Genomic DNA, 24,877 nt, shown 5'->3' on the forward strand with positions numbered 1-24,877 from the left:
AAATACTCTTTGAAATAAACACTTTATGATTTCCTATTCATATATATGTAACAAACTACAGATAATATGCTAATATGATAATATATTTTGGAGGCTGAATTTATTGTGGGGGTCTTGTGTAGTCACAATTCATTTAAATTAGTTAGTTGTTTTGGGGGAGGGTTTTGTCTGCTTCTACCCATGTAATTCCCCTCAATGTGAAAAAATATTCTTAACATAGACCCGCACGCGACCAGCTCCGGGGACAGTGGCAGGTGGGGAGTTTGACTAGGGCGGTACATCTGACAAACCATAACGCAGGTGTCCTAAGGCTAGCTCAGGGAGGACAGAAACCTTCCGTGGAGCAGAAGGGCAAAATATTACATAATCGATCTATTCTGCAAGAAAACTGTAGTGTATATATATATATATATATATATATATATATATAATATTATTTTGTGAAATTTAATGAATCCAATAAATACATAATTTTTATAATTTTGTATTGTTTTTCATAATATCTCACTGTTACAAAAATATCCTAGGCATTTTTTTTTTCAGTTCCTGGTTTGGTAAGCATATATTTTCTCTGATGACGAAGAAGGCATACATGGACAAGCTGTGGTTGAAAAATCTATTAACTGTACTTGTAGGATGTCTCAAATATTTGACTTACTCTTTGAAATTTTTATATCTTCTCAGGTTTCTACTACAAGACAAACAACTCTGATCACCCCTTGTTCAAGAATTCATTTCAAGGGTGCATGCAGCTTATCCATGTGGATAACCAGCTGGTTGACCTTCACTCCATAGAGCAAGGGAAGCAAGGGAGCTTTGCAAACATCAGCATTGACATGTGTGCAATCATTGACAGGTAGGAGAACAAAAGCTTTTTCTGAACTAATGTGGAATACATCTTAGAGGTGTCTATCTAACATATTTATTCATAAGCTAAAATATTTTGGGACAGCAGTTATCACTCCACTCCATTATGTTTCCATTGTAAGCCTAATTACCATGAGCAGTCACAAGTTTCCACAAAAATGTCCCTATTTTCAGAATTTACAATTCCTATAACTGTACAAATAAATCAATTCTTACTATCTTATTTTCTAGGCTGTATTTGTTAAATTAAATTGAAGTGTACCAATTAAGAAGTATAATATACCTAAATTCAGTAACATGTAAACACAAACAATTTTGAAAAGTGTGTAAAACAAAACTTTAAATGTTGATAAAAGCAGAAAAGTATCCAAAGTAATAGAGGACATGGACGCACACCAGGGATACTGCAGACATATTCATTATAAAAGTTGATGAATTGTGGACACACAGGCCTTTCTAAATGACAACATAAACATTCACGAACTCACTACTTACAAACACTGTAGACTTTGGATGAAGGTACCTTCTTTAGTCACAATGATGGAACCTGGATGGAGAGTGTTGTAGCCGGGCGCAGAGGTGCACCGCCTCCTGACACATGAGATGTAATGATGTTAAATAACAAATCCCCAGAGAGCACTGGAGAAGAAAGATGGGTGTCTGGCACATACTAAAGATACTAAAGATTCACTATGTGCCTTTCAGTGTAGCGAGGAACCTCTCCTGGCAACCAGCAAGTTGTCATGGTACCATGTCACCTTCTCTGTCTCAGCGGCACCAGTCACACATCCCTTGTTATGGCCCTGTGGATGGAAATTTACATTCAATCTTTTAATTGCATTTGTTCAAACAAATCTAACTGTTAATTAGTTGGTGTGGGTTCCTGCACATTTATAGTTTATTAGTAAATTATTTCCTGTGTAGATTAGTATATCTCACGTCCAGATTATTTTTGCAGAACTTTTTATAACACATCCTTACATTAAGATACTTATAGATATTATAACACATAATAATATCCCAAAATAGTGTAGCAGTATATTTGTCTAAACTTGTCAGTAAAATTGTCTTATTCTGTACTCGTATATTAAAGAGAGACCTGTTTAGTGCTCAAAATGCTTGGTTAATAGGAAATGTTAAGTGACAGACGGCTGCATCTGATTGGTTATGAGCAGGGCCATAACTAAAATGGAGCAGCTAGTGCACCTGCACACAGCGCACATGCCCTGTGGGCGGAACCAGCCATCTCCACCCACGATCACCAATCAAGTAGGTACCGCCACCACTAGCTATCTTCTGCCATCAACAAACTATGTTTAATAGTAACACTGTGCCAGGCTCCTCCTTTACCAGGAGCAAAGCTGCTAATACACATTTAAGCAGGCAGCTCTGCAGCTGCCTGTCTTGTGTGCTCCACCCCCTCCTCTCCTGTGGTGTCTTCAGGGACTGGGAGAGATGTCATTATGGCTCTCCCAGTCCAGTCCCACAGTACCCTACGCTGATGAGCCGTTCCGTCAGCGTTGGACTGCAGACAAGGCGGCATTGGCAGAGATGGAGACTACATCTTCCCCTGGCTCCCACAGTGACACACTGAGGAGCTGTCATACGAGTAAGTGCTGAATATAGGAGAGAGACCTGGGGGGGAAGGATTCTACTGTGTGCCATAACATTTAAGGGGGGGTTCTACTGTGTGGCATAATGTGTAAGGGGGATTTCTACTGTGTGGCATAATGTGTAAGGGGGAGGGGATTTCTACTGTTTGGCATAATGTGTAAGGGGGAGATTTCTACTGTGTGGCGTAAGGAGTAACGGGGAGGAGACTTCTACTGTGTGGCATAATGTATAATGGGGAGGGGATTTCCACTGTGTGGCATAATGTGTAGGGAGGATTTCTATTGTGTGGCATAATGTGTAAGAAGGGATTTCTACTGTGTGGCATAATGTGTAAGGGGAAGGGCATTTCTGCTGTGTTGTATAATATGTAAGGGGGGATTTCTACTGTGTGGCATAATGTGTAAGGGGGAGGGGATTTCCACTGTGTGGCATAATGTGTAAGGGGGAGGGGATTTCTACTGTGTGGCATTGTCCCTGTTTACAATATGGGGGGCACCTTTGCTCTTTCTGGCACAGGGCACCAAAAATGTCTAGTTACGGCTCTGGTTGTGAGACATATCCACCAATCACATACTGCTTTAAAGTAAAGGCCCCCATACATCAGCAATTGATTGTAGCAATCGTGCAATTTGCAATCGATTGTGTATAAAAATCTTTCCCATTTTCAATCGCTTGCAGATTGCAAAATTGCCACAAAGGGAAAGATTTTTATACACAATTGCAAATTGCACGATTGCTGCAATCAATTGCTGATGTATGGGGGCCTTAAGAAGTTAAACAACTGTCTTGAAGATATAAACAAGTGTATTTATGAATAAACAGAACTTGAAAATCCATTTCCTCTTAGCACTTCAAAATAAGTGAGATCACAAAGGCATGACTGTTATTCACACTCCTGCTATTCACTCACCTTTTACAGCATGTTAAACTCTTATTTATACAAATCTTTTTCTCACTCCACCTGGAAATGATAATCACCAGCTTCCTCATGATTAGGCAGATAAAGGGCACTGCAGGTATTACAATCTTGTATCCAAACATTCTTTTTATAGTTTGTAAAATGGAAATGCTATATTCAGATTGTATATAGAATCCATTATTATTATTTCAGCCATTTGGCAATAATATATATTCTGCATCCAGCTATATTCTTAAATCTTTAATTATTTTACAAACTATAAAACAAGTGAGGTAACAGCTTGGAGCTTCCTTTCATGACATGTACATGTGGACCTGTAGGAATTTAACACACATTAAACACTATGTTTGGCAAAAGAGGAACAGATTAATGCTAATGTCACATTAGCACTTATTTTATGTGCAGGTAAACAGAGTGGATAACTGCGAGCACCTAATAATAAAATATGCAGCCATACCAAATGTTTGTATAAAATTAGCCTGAATATCACAGGTTCAGTCCTTTACAGCAGCAGTGTGATGAGGTGTTTGTATAAGCATATGACATCAAAACTTCACAGAATAAAAAAAATGAACAAATAGCTTTAATAATATACATTTATATTGTCTTTTATATAAGTTACTTAAAATGGAATGCAGTTGCTTATGTGCACGCAATCGGTCAATTAATTCGCACTGCGCATGCGTATGCATTGCATTGCGCGTACCAGACACTGCGATCGGGACTGTGACCGCAGAGGCTATGCAGACCCATTGAAGACTGATTGACAGGTAATGCCTTATGTGGGTGGTGACGGGAGAGTGGTTGGGCGAACGCAAGCTTGCCAGTGCGATTCAACGCATGGGCATGCATAAATTAGTCACTGCGATTCAAGACGCCGCTTGAGGACTCATAGCATGCGCAGAAGTAAGCAATTCTGGAGTAAGGTCTGACCTGCATTAACTGTGCATATGGGTCCGATGTTACTTGATGTTTATGCATTCCAGTGACCACTATAAAACATAAAGAGTATTATTATTATTATCCTTTATTTATATGGCGCCACAAGTGTTCCGCAGCGCCTTACATAGTACATAGAACTAATAGGTGAACAAGAAACAAGTAACTTACAGTACATTACAGTGCAGGACAAGGACACGACTTATATACATTGCTGAAATAGTGATTAAAGCACTCACAATAAGCTGCCGGGAGTTGGCGGTCCCATGTAAGGTGCCCTAATGGGTAGTAGAGAGTAGAAGAAAATGTAAAGAGAAGCACATGAGGGAAGAGGTCCCTGCTCATGAGAGCTTACATTCTAAGGGGAGGGGCGGGCAGACAGACAGGCATGACACAGAAGGGGAAGATAGGAAGGAAAGAGCATGAGGTGGGTTAGGATGAGTGCTGAAAGGCCTTGATGAAGTAGTGGGTCTTGAGAGCCTGTTTGAAGATTTGTACAGAGGTGGAGAGTCTGATAGGGAGAGGGAGAGCATTCCAAAGGTAGGGAGCAGCACGGGCAAAATCTCGGATGCGGGAGTGGGAGGAAGTAATCAGTTGGCAAGAGAGGCGGCATGCATTAGGTGAGCGAAGTGGGCGGACGGGAGTGTGAAGCGAGAGAAGGTCAGAAATGTATGCGGGAGAGGATTTGGTGAGGGCTTTGTAGGCAAATGTAAGAACCTTGAATTGGCATCTGAAGGGGAAGGGGAGCCAGTGTAGGGCTTGAAGGAGAGGGGAAGCAGATGTAGAACATCTGGAGAGGAAGATGAGCTGAGCAGCAGCATTGAGAACAGACTGTAGTGGAGAGAGGTGAAAGACTGGGAGACCAGCTAGGAGAAGGTTACAGTAGTCCAATCTGGATATGACCAGTGAGTGGATGAGGGTTTTAGTGGCATCCTGGGAGAGGAAGGGTCTATTCCTGGAGATATTTTTTAGGTGAAAATGGCAGGACTGCGAGAGGTGCTGAATGTGCAGTTTAAAGGAGAGAGAGGTGTCTAGGATAACTCCAAGACAGCGCACTTTGGGGCTAGAGGAGATAGTTGTGCCATCAATAGATAATGAAATTGTGGAAAGTGATGTAGTGGACGAGGGTGGGAAGATGATCAGCTCAGTCTTAGACAAGTTAAGTCTAAGAAAGTGCTGGGACATCCACTAAGAGACAGCAGAGAGACAGTTGGAGATACAGGTAAAGAGTGAGGGGGAGAGCTCAGGGGTGGAAAGGTAAATTTGAGTATCATCTGCATAGAGATGATATTGGAGGCCAAAGGAGTTAATGAGTTCACCTAAAGAGGATGTATATAGGGAGAAAAGGAGAGGTCCAAGAACAGAACCTTGGCGAACTCCTACCTTTAGTGGAAGTGGAGGGGAAGAGGAGTCATGATAGGACACAGCGAAGGAACGATCAGAGAGGTAGGAGGAAAGCCAGGAGAGGGCAGTGTCATGTAAACCGAGAGAGTAAAGGATTTGCAGGAGGAGAGGGTGGTCTACAGTGTCAAATGCAGCAGAGAGGTCAAGGAGAATGAGCAGAGAGTAGAGTCCCTTGGATTTGGCAGCAAGGAGGTCGTTGCTGACTTTCGTGAGGGCAGTTTCAGTGGAGTGGAGAGATCGGAAGCCAGATTTAAATGAGTCAAGGAGGGAGTGGGAGGAAAGAAAGGTGGTAAGGCGGTTGTAGACAATACGCTAAGGAGTTTGGAAGCAAAAGGGAGAAGAGAGATGGGTCGATAGTTGGAAAGTATGTTAGGATCAAGGGTAGGTTTTTTAAGAATAGGGGAGACAAGAGCATGTTTGAATGCAGAACGGACAGTGCCAGATGATAGGGAGAGATTAAGGAGGTGAGCCAGATGGGAACAGGCAGAAGGAGACAGGTGAGAGAGGAGACGGGAAGGGATAGGGTCAAGAGGGGAGGTGGAAGGAGGCAAGGACCGGATGAGGGCCATGACTCCTCTCCAGAAGCAGGGGAGAAGGATGTCAGAGTTGGTGAGACAGAAGGGGAGGGGTGGTAAGGGCAAGGAGGGGGAGGAGTGCTGAGGGTCTGATGGGATATGATGTCCTCAAGTATGGAGTCAATTTTAGATGTAAAGTAGGTGGCAAAGTCGAGGGCAGAGAGCGAGGAGGGAAGGCGAGGAGGGGAAGGACAGAGTAGGGAGTTGAAAGTGGCAAAGAGACACTGGGGGTTTGAGGACTGGGAGGAGATGAGGTTCTTGAAATATGTTTGTTTGGAGAGAGACAGGGCAGCACTGTAGGAAGAGAGAATAAATTTGAAATGGAGGAAGTTAGCCTTAGAGCGTGACTTTCTCCACTGACGCTCTACAATTCTTGAACACTTTTGTAGGTATCTGGTGCATTTGGAATGCCAGGGTTGTGGTGTGGATCTGCGAGGGTGAGTAGTTATTGCTGGAGCAACAGAATCAAGAGCAGAAGTAAGGGAGGAATTGTACAGGGAAGTAGCTTGTTCAGGACAGGAGAGAGAAATGATAGGGGAGAGAAGAGAGTCCAGCAAGGAGGAAAAAGCAACAGTGTCTATAGCCTCAATATTACACTTAGTAATGGTAGCCTTAGGAGTTAGAGGAGGGGAAGGAGAGAGGGATAGGTTAAAAGAGAGATGGTGATGGTCAGAGAGGGGGAATGGGCAATTGGAGTTATCAGAAATATCACAATGGTGAGTAAAGACCAGGTCAAGTGAGTGCCCACTCACATGGGAGGGTGAGGAGGTCCATTGGGCGAGACCAAATGAAGAGGTGAGGGTAAGGAGTTTAGCTGCAGAGGATTCTGTGGGAATATCAATAGGAATATTAAAATCACCTAGGATAATGGAGGGAAGATCAGAGGAGAGAAAGTGAGGGAGCCAGGAAGCGAAGTTGTCAAGGAATTTGGAGGGAGAGCCAGGGGTACGGTAAATGACAGCTACTCTGAGGTTTACTGGTTGGAAGAGGCGTATAGCATGAACCTCAAATGTGGGGAATGTAAGGGATGGTTCAGAGGGTATTAGCTGGTAGGAATAACTGGTGGACAGAAGGACTCCAACACCACCACCATGGCGACCCCCAGGCCGGGGGGTGTGGGAGAAGGCAAGGCCCCCAGAGGATAGAGCAGCAGAAGTGGTGTCAGAGGGTGAGATCCAAGTTTCAGTGATGGCTAGGAGATTCAGAGAGTTGGCGATAAAAAGGTCATGGGTGGGGTCCAGTTTATTACAGACTGACCTGGCATTCCAGAGGGCACAGGATAGAGAGATAGCATTTGTGGGGGAGATGTGAATAAGTTTATCCAGGTTGCTGTGACGTGGCGGTAAGATTAATTTGGGGGACTGATATGAATAGAGTTTAATGATGGTGTGGGCACCTGAGCTAGAAAGGGAACCTGTAGGAGGAACCTGTAGGAGAGTATGCAAATAACCACTATAACATAATGTACAAAGAACACTCTACTGATTGCTGTACAACATAGAGAGCATGCTAATGACTGCTATACAACATAGAGAGTATGTAAGGAACCACTATATGATACAAAAAGCATTCTAGTGACAGCTATACAACATTGAGAACTTGCTAGTGACCACTATACCATCCAAAGAGAGCTTGCTAATAACCACTGTACAATGTGAAGAGTATACAAAGAGCATTCTACTACCTGCTATATAAAATAGAGATTATGCTAGTGACCACTATACAATACAAAGAGCATTTTAGGTGGCTGCTATACAAGATAGAGTGCATACTATATAGTATGGTAGACCACTATACCATACAGAGAGGATTCTTGTGACTGCTATACATCATAGAGAGCATGCTAATGACTACTATACAATACAAAGAGCATTCTAGCCACTGCCATACAACAGAACATGCTAGTGACCACTATACAGGGCCAAATTAATGGGGTGCGACACCCAGACACAGAGGGGCCCCCACACAGAGTCAGTGTGATGCCTGTTCCTGGACGGTGGCTTCCGCGACTCTGTGTTCTGCATGCACAGTCAGTGCTGCTGACAGCACAAAGTTGCTCGCGAGTCCCCTCATCAGCGTAATGAGGTCCCTGGCGCTAATGAGGGGACTCAAGAACCACTCTGCACTCTATGCACTGTGCATGCATAAAACACAGCCGGAAGCATTCGAGAAGCCAGCCCGAGGAGGTGGGTACTCAGGGGCATGGGGGAATGGGCACTTTATACCATTCAGCAGGTGCTGTGGGGCATAATGGGGAGGGCACAGTGTAGCATATAGGGGGCACATTGGGGAGCACCATGTGTCATATAAAGGGGAGCAGTGTGGGGCAACATAAGGAGCATAATGGCAGGATGTCAATTTTATTGGGGGGCACCCACAACTTACTTGCCCCGGGGCCCTCACAAGCCTTAATCCGGCCCTGCCATTATACAACACAATAAGCATTCTAGTGACTGCTATACAACATGGAGAGCATGGTAGTGAGCTTTTGCAATATAGTGGGAATTCTAAAAAAACTTTAAATGATATACAATGCAGATAACATTCTATAGACATTTATGCAACACAGAGGATAGTTTTGTGACCACAATACAATACAGTGAGCATCATAATATGCATGCCATATACATTGTGCCCCTCAACCTACCCCTTGTTGCACATGATTTTGCCCCATCTCCCCTGCAAAACATATTGTGTCCCCACATTTTGCAACAATACTTTTACCTTACTTTGTCTAGTAGAGGAGGGACCCACTGCCCACTAAATGATATTGAGTTACGGAGACTGTGCCCAACCATTAATTCTGCACAGACACCTATCACCTACAGTATATGGAGCAGCTGTGAGTAGCAGCCCTCTGCCACCTTCCTCCACCAAATACCAAAACAAGATAAAAGATAGTAGAAGAGTGTGGAGTTGGTCCAACCTAGGCAAACAGTTTGTGGGTCATATGTCAGACTACTAATAGTAGATCATGTAATAAAGTGGCATCAATATAGAAAACATAATATTATTAATACTACTACTACTACTACTACTAATAATAATAATAATAATAATAATAATAATAATAATCATAATAGTCATAATAATATTCAAAATAGTGGTGATGATGATTTTGATGATAATTATTATTACTATACTTTAGATAAAATAAAATATACCTATTATAACAGTTATTAAAGTCTGAAAGTGTTTTTTTTTTTTAAATGTTAAACTTCTTTGCTATTTTATTGAAGTTCTTTTTCTGCAGTGAAAAAAAGGACATATCAAAATGTACCCTGAATTATTTTCAAAGCTGATACATGGAAAATAATGGGACAAGTGTAGTTCTTTAGTTACTTTGCATGCATGTTTGTCTCATTTCATCTTAAAGATATTTGTATCTTTTCCACAATTGAGGTCCCAGGGAATTACTAAATGAGATCAGTTTTGGCAGAATATTTCGGGAAGGAAATCAGTGCTATCAGCAGAAATTTTGCAGAGGACGAAAAATAGTGTGCCAATGTTCTAGCTGTTTGTGTACAATGGGTACAACTGTCAAATGAATGTTCTACTCTAAATACCAGATGCAGTTTTTACACGGCTCAGTGCAAAGTCATTGATAAAGTTGATTGGATGTCTGTATTTTACACAATGGGGCAATTAATCTCTAAATTCTAAACATAGTGAACCAGGGACTGAAATGTAGGCATTCTTCTGAATACCTTAGACATTAAGACATTAGTTGAAGTGTTACTGTATATAACAAACAAAGCTTGCCACACATGTTCAGTGGCATATGGATTTTACTATATGTGTGGTCCACTTAGTAGTGGAAATTTTATATTTATATTTGTTAACGTTGAAAGATTACCTTTTATTCTGGACCAAAAACTAAATTGTAATATCCCTGGGACTTTAACATAAATAATAATAATAATTAATAATTCATCCCACTTATCCCTTAAGTGAAGTTAGAAAACAAAAGGGGATCTTTGGTGGGCACTGCAGCTATAGAATATAAGAGCTTTACAAAAGAGTTCTTTACATTTATGGAGGAAACGGGTTATATCCAGTCCACAAGGAAAACCTCCGTATTTCTTGGAACACAGAATATATCCAAATACCAAAAATATTAAACATTGAAAAATAAAGCCTAGAATTAACAGACATTTTAGAAAATGTGTTTCAAGTAGAAGAACTAGTGGCCATGTGTTTTAAATAACGTGCCCATACTGTACATTGATATTAAAGGCCCAATTCAGCAAAGTTTTCAGACTGTGGGAACCTATGCCATCTCTAGATGGCAAGCGGAGCTCTGCTCCTTCCTGTGGGAAGGATCTCCAGGTTACAAAGATTGATCTGTTTGGATCCCTCCACCATCACTGGCACTGCACCCTTTATGGCAGTGTGCATGCGTAAACTAATTTGCTTTAACACTGCCAGGTTAGACCCAGCAGTGTAAAATTCTACCACTACTAATTAGCGACAGAATCAGCTGTTCTAGTGTTTGCAGGGATAGTTGTTTTTCGGAGCAACTGTACCTTACTGCTCACTCTGAAAATAAAAATAAATTATTAAAATATTACAACTTCTAATTTTGATAGCATTCTTACGTTGCAGCATTTTTTCCACACCTGCCTAAAACTTTTGGACAGTACTGTACTGTATATAGTTGTGTTCTAGGGTGTGACCCAGCTAGAGTGTAAGCATGTATCTAAGGTTGTAGAGTAGATGGAGACTTTTCACAGGAAGTCTGTCGTACTGTACCATGTGAGCACTTTCTGTATCCCCAGGTGTGTAACAAAAGATAATTGATTTTGGCCTGTATCTGCCTACAGCTGGGTACATATCTGGTCCCAGACCAAGCGGCCGTTTGGTAAGCCAATATAAACTTACCAATCTGCCGCTCAATTTGTCTGGGCTGACACTATGACTGACCTGGCATTTAATTTTCAGTGTCAGCGGTTCCTGCAGCAAGTGTATGGGCGGTTGGCTTGTCGCCCATGCATACATGCAGATCCCCCGATACATCTGCAAGAAATATCGGCATAGCTTGTGCTGCAGGACCCATGCAGTTTTTCTGTGTACGATATCGTTCCCAGATATATCTTCTGTACACATGTACAGATGCGCTATGCGATATGTCGTTCATCCACTGATTGAACGACATATCTTATAGTGTGCACCCAGCACAACTTGCATAAATTCAATAGAAGTTTGGCCATCGTTTACATTAATTGAAAATCTGTGTAAACAAAAGCATAGGTCCTGAACAGTGAGCTTAATGAAGATAAATAAACAAAAAAACAGCTCTGGCTAGAAAAAGGTTAATATTTTATATAGACGGTATTGTTACAAAAATATTTTATTATATTGTTATCAATTTAAATCCAAAATGGTATTATGTAAGAAAATAAATGCTGTAAAAATTAATAATAAAAGATAAAAAGTTCCAATGTGTATACCATTTTGGATTTAAATTGATAACAATATAATAGAATATTTTTATAACAATACCGTCTATATGAAATATTAACCTTTTTCTAGCCAGCACTGTTTTTTTGTTTATATATTTATATGATATTATAGAGGACTGACTACCCTCTGACCAGCTGCTGTTGAAAGTGCACCTAAAACTCCTTTGAGTATATAGCCTAATGAAGATATCCTGATGGCTATAATTTACGTGGTGTCAACTATATCTTGTGTGAGGACGCAGTCCGGAAGCCGATGGTCGAAATGCCGCCCACCGGCTTCCCGACTGTCCAATCCCGGCAAGGTACTAATGACAGGCATCAAAATCCTGACGACTGTCATTAGACCTACTCCAGGAGCCTGACGCCCGGCATACTGAATGAAGGTAAGCCGGGTACCGGGCGCGGACAGCCGCGGATGGTGAGGGTTAGGTTTTAGGGCTCCCAGGGGGACTTAGGGTTAGGCACCACCCTGGGAGGGTTAGGTTTAGGCTACGGGAAGGGGGGTTAGGGTTAGGCACCCCCAGGGGGAGGTTAGGGTTAGGCACCCCCCCGAGAGACTTAGGGTTAGGCTGTGGGCAAGGGGGGGTAGGTTTAAGCACTAGGGGGGGAGGTTAGGGGTAGGTATCCCTAAAGGAGGGTTAGGGTTAGGGTAGGGAGTAAGGTTAGCAATACGTTATGTGGCCGGCGGTATTACATACTGATTCCCTGGTGTTTATGTTCTACAACAGCCCAATTTAAATAACGTAAGCAACTTGCATTTAATTCACTAAAAGCACTACAGTGTATCTTTATAGGGGATATTGGGAGCAGATTTCAGTCTAAAGCTAGACATACACCTTAGCAATGTACTAATGATCTGTTCGACTGCTCAATTATCACCAGTGTAAAAACTAATGTACACACTAGTCAATAGACAATGAAAGGATAACACTTGATATGCTGCTATGGAAATTAGCTCATCAGCTTTTGAAAAATGTCAAGGCAGCCCAGATCAGATGAGCCAATCCAAATGGCTGTCAGCCCCGAGTGAGGTGTACATACTAAACAATTCTGGGGCCAAACGGCTTGAAATGGGCTTTTCGGCCTAATTATTGCATAGTGTGTATCCAGCGTAAGTGCAAAATTTTACAGATTTTAGTATTTCAGTTAATTTCTGCCTTTGTAATGTGTTTATTACAAATACTGTATATCTAAAATGATGAATAGGAAAATATACTGTAGCAATGGATATAACAATTTATCTAAGTACTTAAAGTTAAAATTGTTATCCTCAATTATGTATGATTCTGGAAAAATATATTCATCTGAAAGTAATATTTCAACAGTTGTAGTAGTATCAGCTAAATCAGAGATATGCTTAGCTTTTGTGGGATAATGAATCATCTGCCTAGTAGTAGTAGAAGAAAGAGTATTAGCTGTTCAACTGGTTTTTCTGGATCTAAATTACTAAAGTGGATGGTACATGAACCAAAGGTCTGAAGGTGGTAGGTGGGGGAATGGAGTAGGATTATGAAGGCAGATTGTGTTAACTGCTGTGAGATATAAGAAAATATACACTGAAAGGGGGAAATTATATACAGTATATTAAAAATATACAATGATATACAAATGATTAACAAATGCTGTGTTTCTGTTAGTGATGAGCAGTTTGGTTTTACTCAGCTATGTTTGGAATTCAAAGATGGCATCTTATTGGCTATCCGGCTCTAACTTGTTTTGGATATCCAATAAGATAAATTTAACTTTTGCTAATTTAGGGAAAACCGAACTGCTCATCTCTAGTTTCTGGTTTTGCAGTGAAGAGGTGAAGGAATATGGTAGTTAAAGTAGGTAGAGTGCAATATAAGCAAACAAGGTGAATAAATAGAAAATAAGGTAAGAATTAAAGGGAAAAACAAGAGAAAGATTGAACAAAGGAATAGTAAAAAAATTAAAATAAGAAAAAGAAAAATAATGGAAAGACAGGGATGGTGAATGAAATGGATTTAGAGAAATAAAAGTAGGGGCTAGTCTCGTGTGGTATGGCTTAGTACAGAGAAAGCTGCGCGAGCTAGCTCTCCTACTATAATCTGCCTAATTATCCGTTTTTCTCCTGAGTGACACCACTTTAACGTTCTGGATTCAGGGATCCTGCTCTCCTGTCTAATTTTAGTGCTCAGTGATCTCTTTTCCAACACTCCAAGCTGCATTCATTTCTGGTAGCCAATCTGACTGTCTGCAGCTGCCCACTGTGTGCACAGTGTTGAAGGTTTACTTACCCTTTCTCCCCTTTTGGATGGTCCAGTATATTGTAGGCTTTTGAGGCCCACTAGCTGTAACCTGAAAACTGACTTCTCTCAGCACCTTCCACCTCCCAGATTTGTGGTGTGAGCGGGATACTACTGCCGATGCTTTCTAGTCCTACTGCAACACTTTTTCTGTTATCCCTGCTATATTGTCCTTCATCCTCTGTTTTTGCCCTGCTGGCAGCTGTTTGCCTTCTCCATCTGCCTTGTGACCCTGGGTAATGTTCCTCGCTCTGTATTGTAGATTACTTGCTTGGAACTACTCATATTTATCCTGTAACCATTACTAACAGCCCATACCTCCCTGCACCCTCTAGTGATTTTTTTCTGTCTTATGGCTTTCTCCCCCTAAATTGAATACCTGTTCCTTGCACTGACTATCAATGTCCTGCTCAGCTATCTCAATCTAGACCCTTTACTCATGGACCTAATACAATTGCTAAAGGCAATTCAGGTCATGGTTCCACTGTGGATTCTAGGCTTCCAAAAGTGTCTATTTAAATAATGGGTAAGACCCATCTGTGATTTAGGGTGTCACCTCTCATTTCAACTGGCGATGTCCCAGTATTTGATGATGCACTAATCATCTGAAAAAATAAGTACTCTCTTCCTCTGAGAAAATGATTACTGATGAAATTGGTGAAGTACAAGTGACCTCTCCTTGATTTGACATGAAATGAGATAGAAGATGGAGAGGCAGAACATAACATCTCCTCTCTGGGGATCTCACAGCCCCTGTAAATAGTCAAATTGCTGCATTTGCTTCATGGATGGAAACTTACCAACTGAAGGTTTCTGACTTTGAGGGCAGGCCTGGCTGGAACAATTTAAGATTCATTGGCTTGCCTGAGAGAACTGAGTGGTCTGAACCAAAAAAGGTTCTTGAGGACTGACTTGTGAAGGATTATGGTGGCAATGACTTCTCAATCCACTTTGTGTCCCCTCCTTCAGGAGCTCCCTCTCACACCTTTATTGCAAAGATTCTTCATATTAAAGACTGTGATGCTGATTTTAAAATGACCAGGCTTAGTGGTCCTTTGACAAACATTTGGTTTCAGTTTATATTAACTTTTTTGGATGTACAAAAAAGTTGTTCTCAGGTTTCTTCAGGTTAAGAAACAGCTGGTGCAATAACAGTTTTTGTTTATTGAAACACAACACACATAATGTCATGATGTCACTCTGCACTCCCCTGAAAGGCAGATGAGTGGCGGCACAAAGAGGTGCAGCCAGAAGACACAGAAGAAGTTAAGTGTCTGTGGGCTGGAGCTGGATGGATATGGTGGCTGGAGAAACGCTGGGGGACTGGCTGGAGCTAGTGAAACATTGGGGAGCTGGAGAGACAGAAGGGGGCTGGCTGGAGCTGGAGAGACAGAAGGGGACTGGCTGGAGAGACACTGGAGAACTGGAGTGACAGAAGGGGGTTGGCTGAAGCTGGATAGACACTCATAGGTTGGCTGGAAATGGGGAAACACTGGGGGGCTGGAGAGACACTGAGGGACTGGCTGGAGCTGGACAGACACTGAGGAACTGGAGAGACAGAAGGGGGATAGCATGATCTGGCCTGAAGTGCTCATGAGACAGAAAGAGGCTGGCTGGAGCTAGAGAGACACTGAGGGGCTGGCGAGATAGAAGGAGACTGTCTAGAGCAGGAATACACTAGGGGGGCTGGAGAGACACTGTGGGCTGGAGCAGCAGAACTAAGGCGGGAATGAGGCTGGGGAGACACAAGGGGAGATGAAGCTGAAGAGAACTGGTGAAAAGTGGCTGGAGATTATCCATAACTGGCAGGATTACTGGCACATTACTTCTGTCACAAGCCGCAGTCACATCCATTCTTGTGAAGATTCTCTCAGGCTAGTTGCTACTGAGGCAGTGCACTAATTACTGCCTGTCTGTGTGCAGTATCAGGTGCACACTAATTGATTCTCCAGTCTGAGCACAGCCCAGGTGTACACTAGTCTGTCACTAAGGGAGGCTTGCTCTGGTTGGTCCCTGTTCTGTTAAATTCCATCCAGTCCTTCACTCCATGCTGGTGATAGAGTTTCTCGTACTTCCAGTTGTTCCAGTCTCCTGCTTGTCAGTTGAGTTCCTGAGCCAGTCCTGCTGTGTTTGCTTGTTGCTGTTTGTTCCATCCAGGCGGCTCTACCTGCATTCCGCCTGCTCATGCTGCTTGTATCATCTGGGCAGCACGGTATGCTTCCTACCCCAGAAGCACCTGTCTCCATCCGGCAGCTTGTGTCAACCTGGTGGCACTGGTTGCAATTTAGCATCACAAGTGCACAATCCAGCACACCCTCGCCAGTGTCATCCCGGCAGCACTGGTTGCAAGTTTGCATTCCAGGTGCGCAATCCAGCACACCGTCGTCAGTGTCATCGCGGCGGTACTGGTTGCAACTTTGCATTCCAGGTGCGCAATCCAGCACATCGTCGCCAGTGTCATCCTGGTGGCACTGGTTGCAACTCTGCATTCCAGGTGCGCAATCCAGCACTCCGTTGCCAGTGTCATCCCAGCAGCACTGGTTGCAACTCTGCATTCCAGGTGCACAATCAAGCACATTGTTGCCAGTGTCAACCCGGCGACATTGGTAGCAGCTCCACATCCTTGTGTACACCCCACCTAAGACTCATCAGCCCAAAGGCTGCATCTATCCTTGGGCCCCAGGCCACAATCAGTCCTCAAGGCTGCATCAACAGTCCAAAGGCTGAATCACATCTTTAGTCCCTTGGCCACGACTAATAAAGGCAAATCAGCCCTCAACGTTGCTCAAAACAGCCCAAAGGTTGCATCTCATCTTTTGCCCTCGGCCACAACTAGTCAAATCAAATCAGCCTTCAAGGCTGCGTTGCACCCTTTCCCATCGGCCACGACTAGTTAAACACATTCCTGCCCTCAAGGTTGTCATCAGACTGTTCTACATAAACCCAGTCGATTCCCTCCTGGAATTGTAACAACTTCCTACTTTGCCCGATCAGCTGTGCTACTGCACACAGGGGGGGATGGGGGCACCACCATCTATTTTGCCTCCAGGAGAATTGAATGAACCTTTTATAAATAAACACAATTTAAAGATAAAGTAAATATCTAGGAGATCAGACTATTTTTTTGAGAATTATATGGAGTTCAATAGATAGTACAAATTAACAATTTTTTGTATCAAGTAAAGACATTGAAAGGGTGTTTTTGTTTTTTTTTAGGTGGGTGAGAATAAATTTTTTTAATGTAAGAATATCTACAACTATAAGGATATAAACTAAATAGCAAAATAATTATTAGATAGATAGATAGATAGATAGATAGATAGATAGATAGATAGATGCAATTTCTCCCCTCTCATGTTATATTTTCTTATTCATTTTAGCAATTATTAAGAGGCTGCTGTCTGATTTATATTATTCCCATAATGTTGTTATTTTGCCAGTTGACAGACACATGTTCGGAACCTATTGAGGCTGTTAGTGTGATTGGCTGATGACCAGATAAACAGGCAGATAAAGTTAATTTGGTAACTGTATATTATAAATATGCCTGAATATGACCCAGTTCATTTCACCTTGATACTGATCCATTATGGACCATACATAAGTGGACATTGGGCCAATCTGAAGATGAAGTTGAGAAATAAACAGAATAAAAATCCTCATACAGTATTTCTAATTTCATGTAACAACATAAGAAATGAATTACATTTGCTATTTAGAAACCAGGTGACTCCCATGAGATAGTTTCAGTGAAAATATGAAACAGATTGCAGTGCCGAGAGATGCTGCATGCAACTATTACAAATTAAATGTTAAATGTTGCCCAGTAGGCGAACAGGTGGCCAGAATTATGTTTCATACATAGAAAGAATTTCAATCAAATAAAGCAATTTATATCCCTTTCAGACATACAGCAAAAACCTGGGTTTTTGGTCGTGAACGTGCATCAACCCGAGTTTTTGCTATGTGTGAACAGAAACAACCCGGGTCGAAGTCCTGGGTCCATGATCCTGCTTTATACCAGGGTTTTTCCCAGGTGCAACCCAGGTAACCTCTAGTGTGAACGCATCCAACCCAGGTTTTTAGACCTGGGTTTTTAGAAAACCTTCTCATTGGCTGCTCCATGCACCTGCTGATGACATCAACTGCAGTCACCCAGTCCACATGACTGGGGAGCAAACAAATTTAAGTGTGTATTATTTTTTGCTTAACTTTTTAATGTGAAAATGTTGTCTTTGTATAGACCGCAACTTTATCGAGGCTATATTCATAATTTTCTTATATTGTAATGTAAACATTTCTTGGTTTTCAATAAAAAAAACATTGGAAATAAACAAACTTTGTGGTATTTACTCTAAAAATACTAATTATTACTGTGAGCAAAAAAAAAATATGTATCCCCTTTAAATCCACACCAAATTCCAGTGCAGACTCAGGTTTAGGGGTAAATTTACTAAAGGTCGATTTGGCATTTTGAGTGATTTGGCATGCGATTTGCATGCGATTTTGCTTTTGAGTATTTGCTAAAGCCTAAATCGAATTGTAATTCGAACACTAAACCAAATTTCCCAACAAACTGAACATCGGCAAAACATTGGTACTTTTTAAGTGAACAACACAGAGCAACCTTATTTACTATTAGTCGATTTCAATTCGCACACCAAATCGACCTTCAAATTGAAGTTCAAATCCCCAAATGAATAGACCTGCTTCATGCTTTCGATTTGAGCATGAGCAGGTAGAATTAACTACACGTAGCAGTGGGCCCTTAATGCCCCGCATGCTGGTACTTGTGGTTCTCCAAGCACCAGCATGCGGGGGAGGCTTGCTGGGACCTGCAGTTCTACTGTAAAGACAATGTTTTACATATTCTCTTTTTACACTATATTCACACAATCAACCTGCCACCCACTGCCCAGGGGTGGCGGGGATAGCTCCAGACTATCAGCCTAGGCTAGGGGTGCCCTGGAGAGGAGGACCCCTTTATGAGTGGTCCCCAACTCCCCAGGGATCCCTGGCCTGGACTGATTAGTGGTCAGGACTGATGCTATGGCTGGGGGGCCCAGTGATAGTGCTCCCCTGGCTGTGGCATCAGCCCCCCCCCCGCTTGAAAGGGTCCGGTACTGGTTCTGGAACTTACAGTGGAATTCTACTAATTTTTTCCCTGTAAGTCCAGAACCTGGACTGGTTCCCAGAGCCCAGTGCTGGTTGTAGTAAGTACAGTGGAACCCTACGCAAATTTTTCCCTGTACTTAAACAACCAGGACTGGCTTTCAAAAGTCCGGGGCTGGTTGTGTTTTGCGGGTGGACCTCACATCATTTATTTTTTACATTTAACTCTTTATTTGCTTGTTAAAGTAAGATACTTGCAGGCATCTCACTGATGCCTGCATTAGGGATGAGCGGGTTCGGATTTCTGAAATCCAAACCCCCCTGAGCCCCCTTGATCCGAGCTGGGAACCGAGTCCGGCTCGGGTTTTCTCACCTGACTCGGAACTAAAATCAAGGCAAAACGTCATCATCCCGCCTTCCGGATCTTGCGGGTTTTGGATTATATAAAAGGTCCCCGCGTCTGCGCCATTTCTCACTCCGGCTGTGGACAGTGAAGAGGGAGGGTGGGAGTTAGGGCTGGCTGGGCTGTGTTGTGTTGTGCTGTGCTGCTGTTGTCCATAGGGGCTGTGTCCACTTCTCCAAAGTCCATAGGGGCTGGCTGGGCTGTGTTGCGCTGCTGTTGTCCATAGGATCTGGCTGGACTGTGTTGTGCTGCTGTTATCCATAGGGGCTGGCTGGGCTGTGTTATGCAGTCAGTTGTCCATAGGGGCTGTGTCCACTCCAAAAGTCTATAGGGGCTGGCTGGGTTGTGTTGTGCAGTGTCCCATAAAGGCTGTAGTCCTAAAGGGGTGCTGTAGTGTTGTCCAGGGTGTGATCTCTCCATCAGGGGTGCTCCACCCAAGTGCAAAAAAAACTTTTATTTCCGTGTTTGTGAATTGTGTGCACTGTAGCCGCACGTGCATCAATAAAGGTGCAGCGCCAAGCGTGCGCCTGTGTCATAAGTAAAGGGCTGGCTGGCTCATCTCTTAAAGGGTGGAGTAACCCCCAAAGTGCACTCCAAAAAAAAGAAAAAAATATTTTCTGTGTTGTGAATTGTGTGCGCAGTAACCGCATGTGCATCAACAAAGGAGCAGCGCCAAGCGTGCACCTGTGTCATAAGTCTGTTAAAGGGTGGTGTAACCCCCAAAGTGCACTCCACAAAAAATAAACAATTCTTTTTTTCTGTTTGTGTGTGAAATGTATGCGCAGTAGCCGCACGTGCATCAACACAGGAGCAGCGCCAAGCATGTGCCTGTGTCATAAGTTAAGGGCTATCTGGCTCGTCTGTTAAAGGGTGGTGTAACCCCCAAAGTGCACTCTAAAAAAATAAAAAATTCTTCTTTTCTGTGTTGTGAATTGTGTGCGCTGTAGCCGCACGTGCATCAAAAAAGGAGCAGCACCAAGCATGCGCCTGTGTCATAAGTCTGTTAAAGGGTGGTGTAATCCCAAAGTGCACTCCAAAAAAAAATTTAAATTCTTCTTTTCTGTGTTTGTGTGCACCTTAGCCGCACGTATATACAATCAGGTGCATAAATATTGGGACATTGACAGAATTTTCATATTTTGGCCTCTATTCACCACCACAATGGCTTTGAAATTAAACAAACAAGATGTGCTTTAACTGCAGACTTTCAGATTTAATTTGAGGGTAATTACATCCAAATTGTCATGATTGGTGTCTGCGAGTTACCTGTCTCAGGTGGTGATCGGGTTTCAACGGAGGCCGGCATGACTGGAATCACAGATAATGTAAATAGCTCTATTTACAAGACTTGGGTAGCAGTGAAAACTGCCTTTGATGATAAATGACAGGAACTGGAGGGACCGGACTGGGACCGGCAGGAAGACTTGTTGAATTGAACTGATGAACTAAGAACTTGACTCTGGACTGGAGCAACGTGGACTGAACTGATGAGCTTGGAACTTGACTCTGGACTGGAGCAACGTGGACTGAACTGATGAGCTTGGAACTTGACTCTGGACTGGAGCAACGTGGACTGAACTGATGAGCTTGGAACTTGACTCTGGACTGGAACAACGTGGACTGAACTGATGAGCTTGGAACTTGACTCAGGACTGGAATGTGACAATGGCTGAAGGGAAGTCAGGTAATGCTGAGATGAGGGCTAAATAGGGTAATCTGGAATTACTATGACAAAGGCTAGAACTCAGGTGCAGGCTGGACAGGATAATTGGAAATAACAGGTTTCAGGAAGGATTGGGTAGGTTTGGGAATTTGCAGGCTGGACAGGATAATTGGAAATAACAGGTTTCAGGAAGGAATGGGTAGGTTTGGGAATTTTAGGTTCAGGGAGGGAATAGGTAGGTAACAGGGGCAGGAGTTGATCCACAGCAGGAAGCAAGGCAGGGTAACACGATGCAGGTTTACAGAGTGCCAGGGACCAACCAGGAGTAGGACTAGCAGCAGAGCACAGGCCAGGAATTCTGTAACAGGACGTCTGGATGCCAGGTATTACTGTAGCAGGTTTTCGGGATGCACCAGAGGTTGCTGTCAGCAGGCTTACTGGATTGCCAGGCTTGGCTGTAACAGGTTTTCTGGAAGCACCGGGGGTTGCTGCCAGCAGATGTACTGGATTGCCAGGTACAGCTGAAACAGGTTTTCTGGATAGCGCCAGGGATTGCTGTAGCAGGTTACAGGGACAGACTTGAATGCATGAACCATACACCACGGGAAGACGAGATGTTCAGGCCCAGAATGCTATCGGGAGAGGATATATATACCATGGGTCTGGCAGCAATTGGTGGATACAGACAGGTGGTCTGGTAGTAGCATTCTGAGTGGTGGAAGGCACAACATGCAGAGGGAGTATTCATCTCTGCAGCTCTGAGAATGAGAACCACACCTGTGATTCCAATCAGGGCTAGCAGTGCTCACAGACAGAGGAGAGACCAGGTGCAATAATCAGAGCAAATCCTCCAGGCAAATTACACACACAGATCCATGGGGAAGCTGACAGGGGTAAGTCTCAAGGCAAAAAGGTGACAACTAGACAGGGTCGTGACACAAATCAGGTGAACAGTGTAGGAATTACAATGGTTTCTATATGTGCCTCCCTCTTTTTAAGGGGCCACAAGTAATGGGACTATCAACTCAAAAGATATTTCATGGACAGGTGTGGGCTATTCGCTCGTTATTTAATTATCAATTAAGCAGGTAAAAGGTCTGGAGTTGATTCTAGGTGTAACATTTGCATTTGGAATCAGTTGCTGTCGACTCTCAATATGAGATCCAAATCACTATCAGTGAAGCAAGCCATCATTTGGCTGAAAAATCAAAACAAACCCATCAGAGAGATAGCAAAAACATTAGGTGTGGCCAAATCAACTGTTTGGAATGCACCGGAGAGCTCAGCAACACCAAAAGACCTGGAAGACCACGGAAAACAACTGTGGTGGATGACAGAAGAATTATTTCCCTGGTGAAGAAAAACCCCTTCACAACAGTTGGCCAAATCAAGAACACTCTCCAGGAGATAGGTGTATATGTGTCAAAGTTAACAATCAAGAGAAGACTTCACAAGAGTGAATATAGAGGGTTCACTAAAAGATGTAAACCATTGGTGAGCCTCAAAAACAGGAAGACCAGATTAGAGTTTGCCAAACAACATCTAAAAAAAACATTACAGTTCTTGAACAACATCCTATGGACAGATGAGAAAAAGATCAACTTGTACCAGAGGTATGGAGAAGGAAAGGAACTGCTCATGATCCAAAACATACCACCTCGTCAGTGAAGCATGGTGGTGGTAGTGTCATGGCATTGGCATGTATGGGTGCCAATGGAACTGGTTCCCTTGTATTTATTGATGATGTGACTGCTGACAAAAGCAGCAGAATGAATTCTGAAGTGTTTCAGGCGATATTATATGCTCATATTCAGTCAAATGCTTCAGAACTCATTGGACGGCGCGTCACAGTGCAGATGGACAATGATACGAAGCATACTGCAAAAGCAACCAAAGAGTTTTTTAAGGCTAAAAAGTGGAATGTTATGCAATGGCCAAGTCAATCTCCTGACCTGAATCCGATTGAGCATGCATTTCACTTGGTGAATACAAAACTGAAGGGAAAATGCCCCAAGAACAAGCAGGAACTGAAGACATTTGCAGTAGAGGCTTGGCAGAGCATCACCAGGATGAAACCCAGCGTCTGGTGATGTCTATGCGTTCCAGACTTCAGGCTGTAATTGCCTGCAAAGGATTTGCAACAAAGTATTAAAAAGTGAAAGTTAGATTTAGGATTGTTTAGTTTGTCCCATTAGTTTAGGCCCCTTAAAAAGTGGGAGGCACGTATAGAACCGTTGTAATTCCTACACCATTCACCTGATTTGGATGTAATTACACTCAAATTAAATCTGAAAGTCTGCAGTTAAAGCACATCTTGTTTGTTTCATTTCAAAGCCATTGTGGTGCTGAATAGAGGCCAAAATATGAAAATTCTGTCAAAGTCCCAATATTTATGCACCTGACTGTATCAATATAACACAAATGGAGGACAAAACATTGTACGCTAAAAATAAAATAGGGAAAGACGAAGAACCACTTCCTCCTAGTGCTGAAGCTGCTGCCACTAGTCATGACATAGACAATAAAATGCCTTCTACGTCGTCTGCCAAGATCGATGCCCGATGTCATAGTAGAGGGCATATAAAATCCCAAATGACAAAGTTCAGGAAAATGACCTTGAAAACATTTAAATCATCTGAGGAGAAATGTAAATTTGCCAATATGCCATTTACGACACGTGGTGGCAAGGAATGGCTAAGTTCTTTCCCTATGTTAGTGACTAGTTCAGCTTCACATGACAATGGAAAAAAATCAAATGAGTTAAGCTGGCAAAAGCACAGCGAAGAACTGTGCGTTCTAAGAAGATATCACAAATCCCCAAGGACAGTCCAAGTGTGGTGGCGGTTGTGATGCCTGACCTTCCCAACACTGGACGGGAAGAGGTGGCTCTTTCCACCATTTGCATGCCCTCTGCAAGTGCTGGAAGGAGCACCCACAGTCCTCTTGCTGATATGAAAATTGAAGATGTCACTGTTGAAGTACAACAGGATGAGGATACTGGTGTTGCTGGCGCTGACTAGAAAGTTGTCGAGGAGGATTCTGATGGTGATGTGGTTTGTTTAAATCAGTTTAAATCAGTTGTTGTCCGTGGGATGAAAAAGCCCATCACGGTCATGCCTGGGCAGAAGACCAAACATTCCACCTCTTTGGTCTGGCAATATTTCTATCCAAATCCAGACAACAACTGTCTTACCATATGTACCATATGTAAGGTGAAATAAGTAGGGGTAGGGACATTAACCACCTAGGAACATCCTCCCTTATACGTCACCTGCAACACGTTCATAAAAAGTTACTGTCAAGTTCAGGAACTTTGGATAAGACCGTAAGCAGTTCAGGTACATATAAAATCCCTTTGTCCAGTTGTATCCAAGTGCCTGCAAACCACACCATCAACTCCCTCCTAGTCAATTTCCTCCTTAGTCAGGATCGGAAGTAATCCTGCAGGCCATGTCACTGGCATGACTGACTCTCCTATCCGGGATTCTTCCGGAGGATCCTGCATTGCTACGCCTCCTGCTGCCGCTGCTGCTGGGAGTCGTTCATCATCCCAGAGAGGAAGTAGGAACACCACTACTTTTACTAAAGAATTGACCCTCTAACAGCCCTTAGCGAGGAGGCTGAAGTACGACAGCAGTCATCCTGAAGCAAA

The 24,877-nt window shown here is 42.9% G+C and overlaps 1 protein-coding gene across 1 annotated transcript in view; it reads left to right on the plus strand.

Annotated features, from left to right (window-relative positions):
* The window catches only part of LOC148477523 (contactin-associated protein-like 2), a 1,966,667-nt gene that overhangs the window by 1,267,295 nt on the left and 674,495 nt on the right, over positions 1 to 24,877 (plus strand). The window contains exon 10 of the mRNA XM_088456633.1: positions 685 to 856. Coding sequence (XP_088312759.1) covers positions 685 to 856 — 172 coding nt within the window. The remainder of the gene's footprint in view (positions 1 to 684; positions 857 to 24,877) is intronic.

The sequence above is a fragment of the Taudactylus pleione genome, unplaced genomic scaffold (genome assembly GCF_031769625.1).
Source record: "Taudactylus pleione unplaced genomic scaffold, aTauple2 ptg000709l, whole genome shotgun sequence".
Classification (NCBI taxonomy): Eukaryota; Metazoa; Chordata; class Amphibia; order Anura; family Myobatrachidae; genus Taudactylus; species Taudactylus pleione.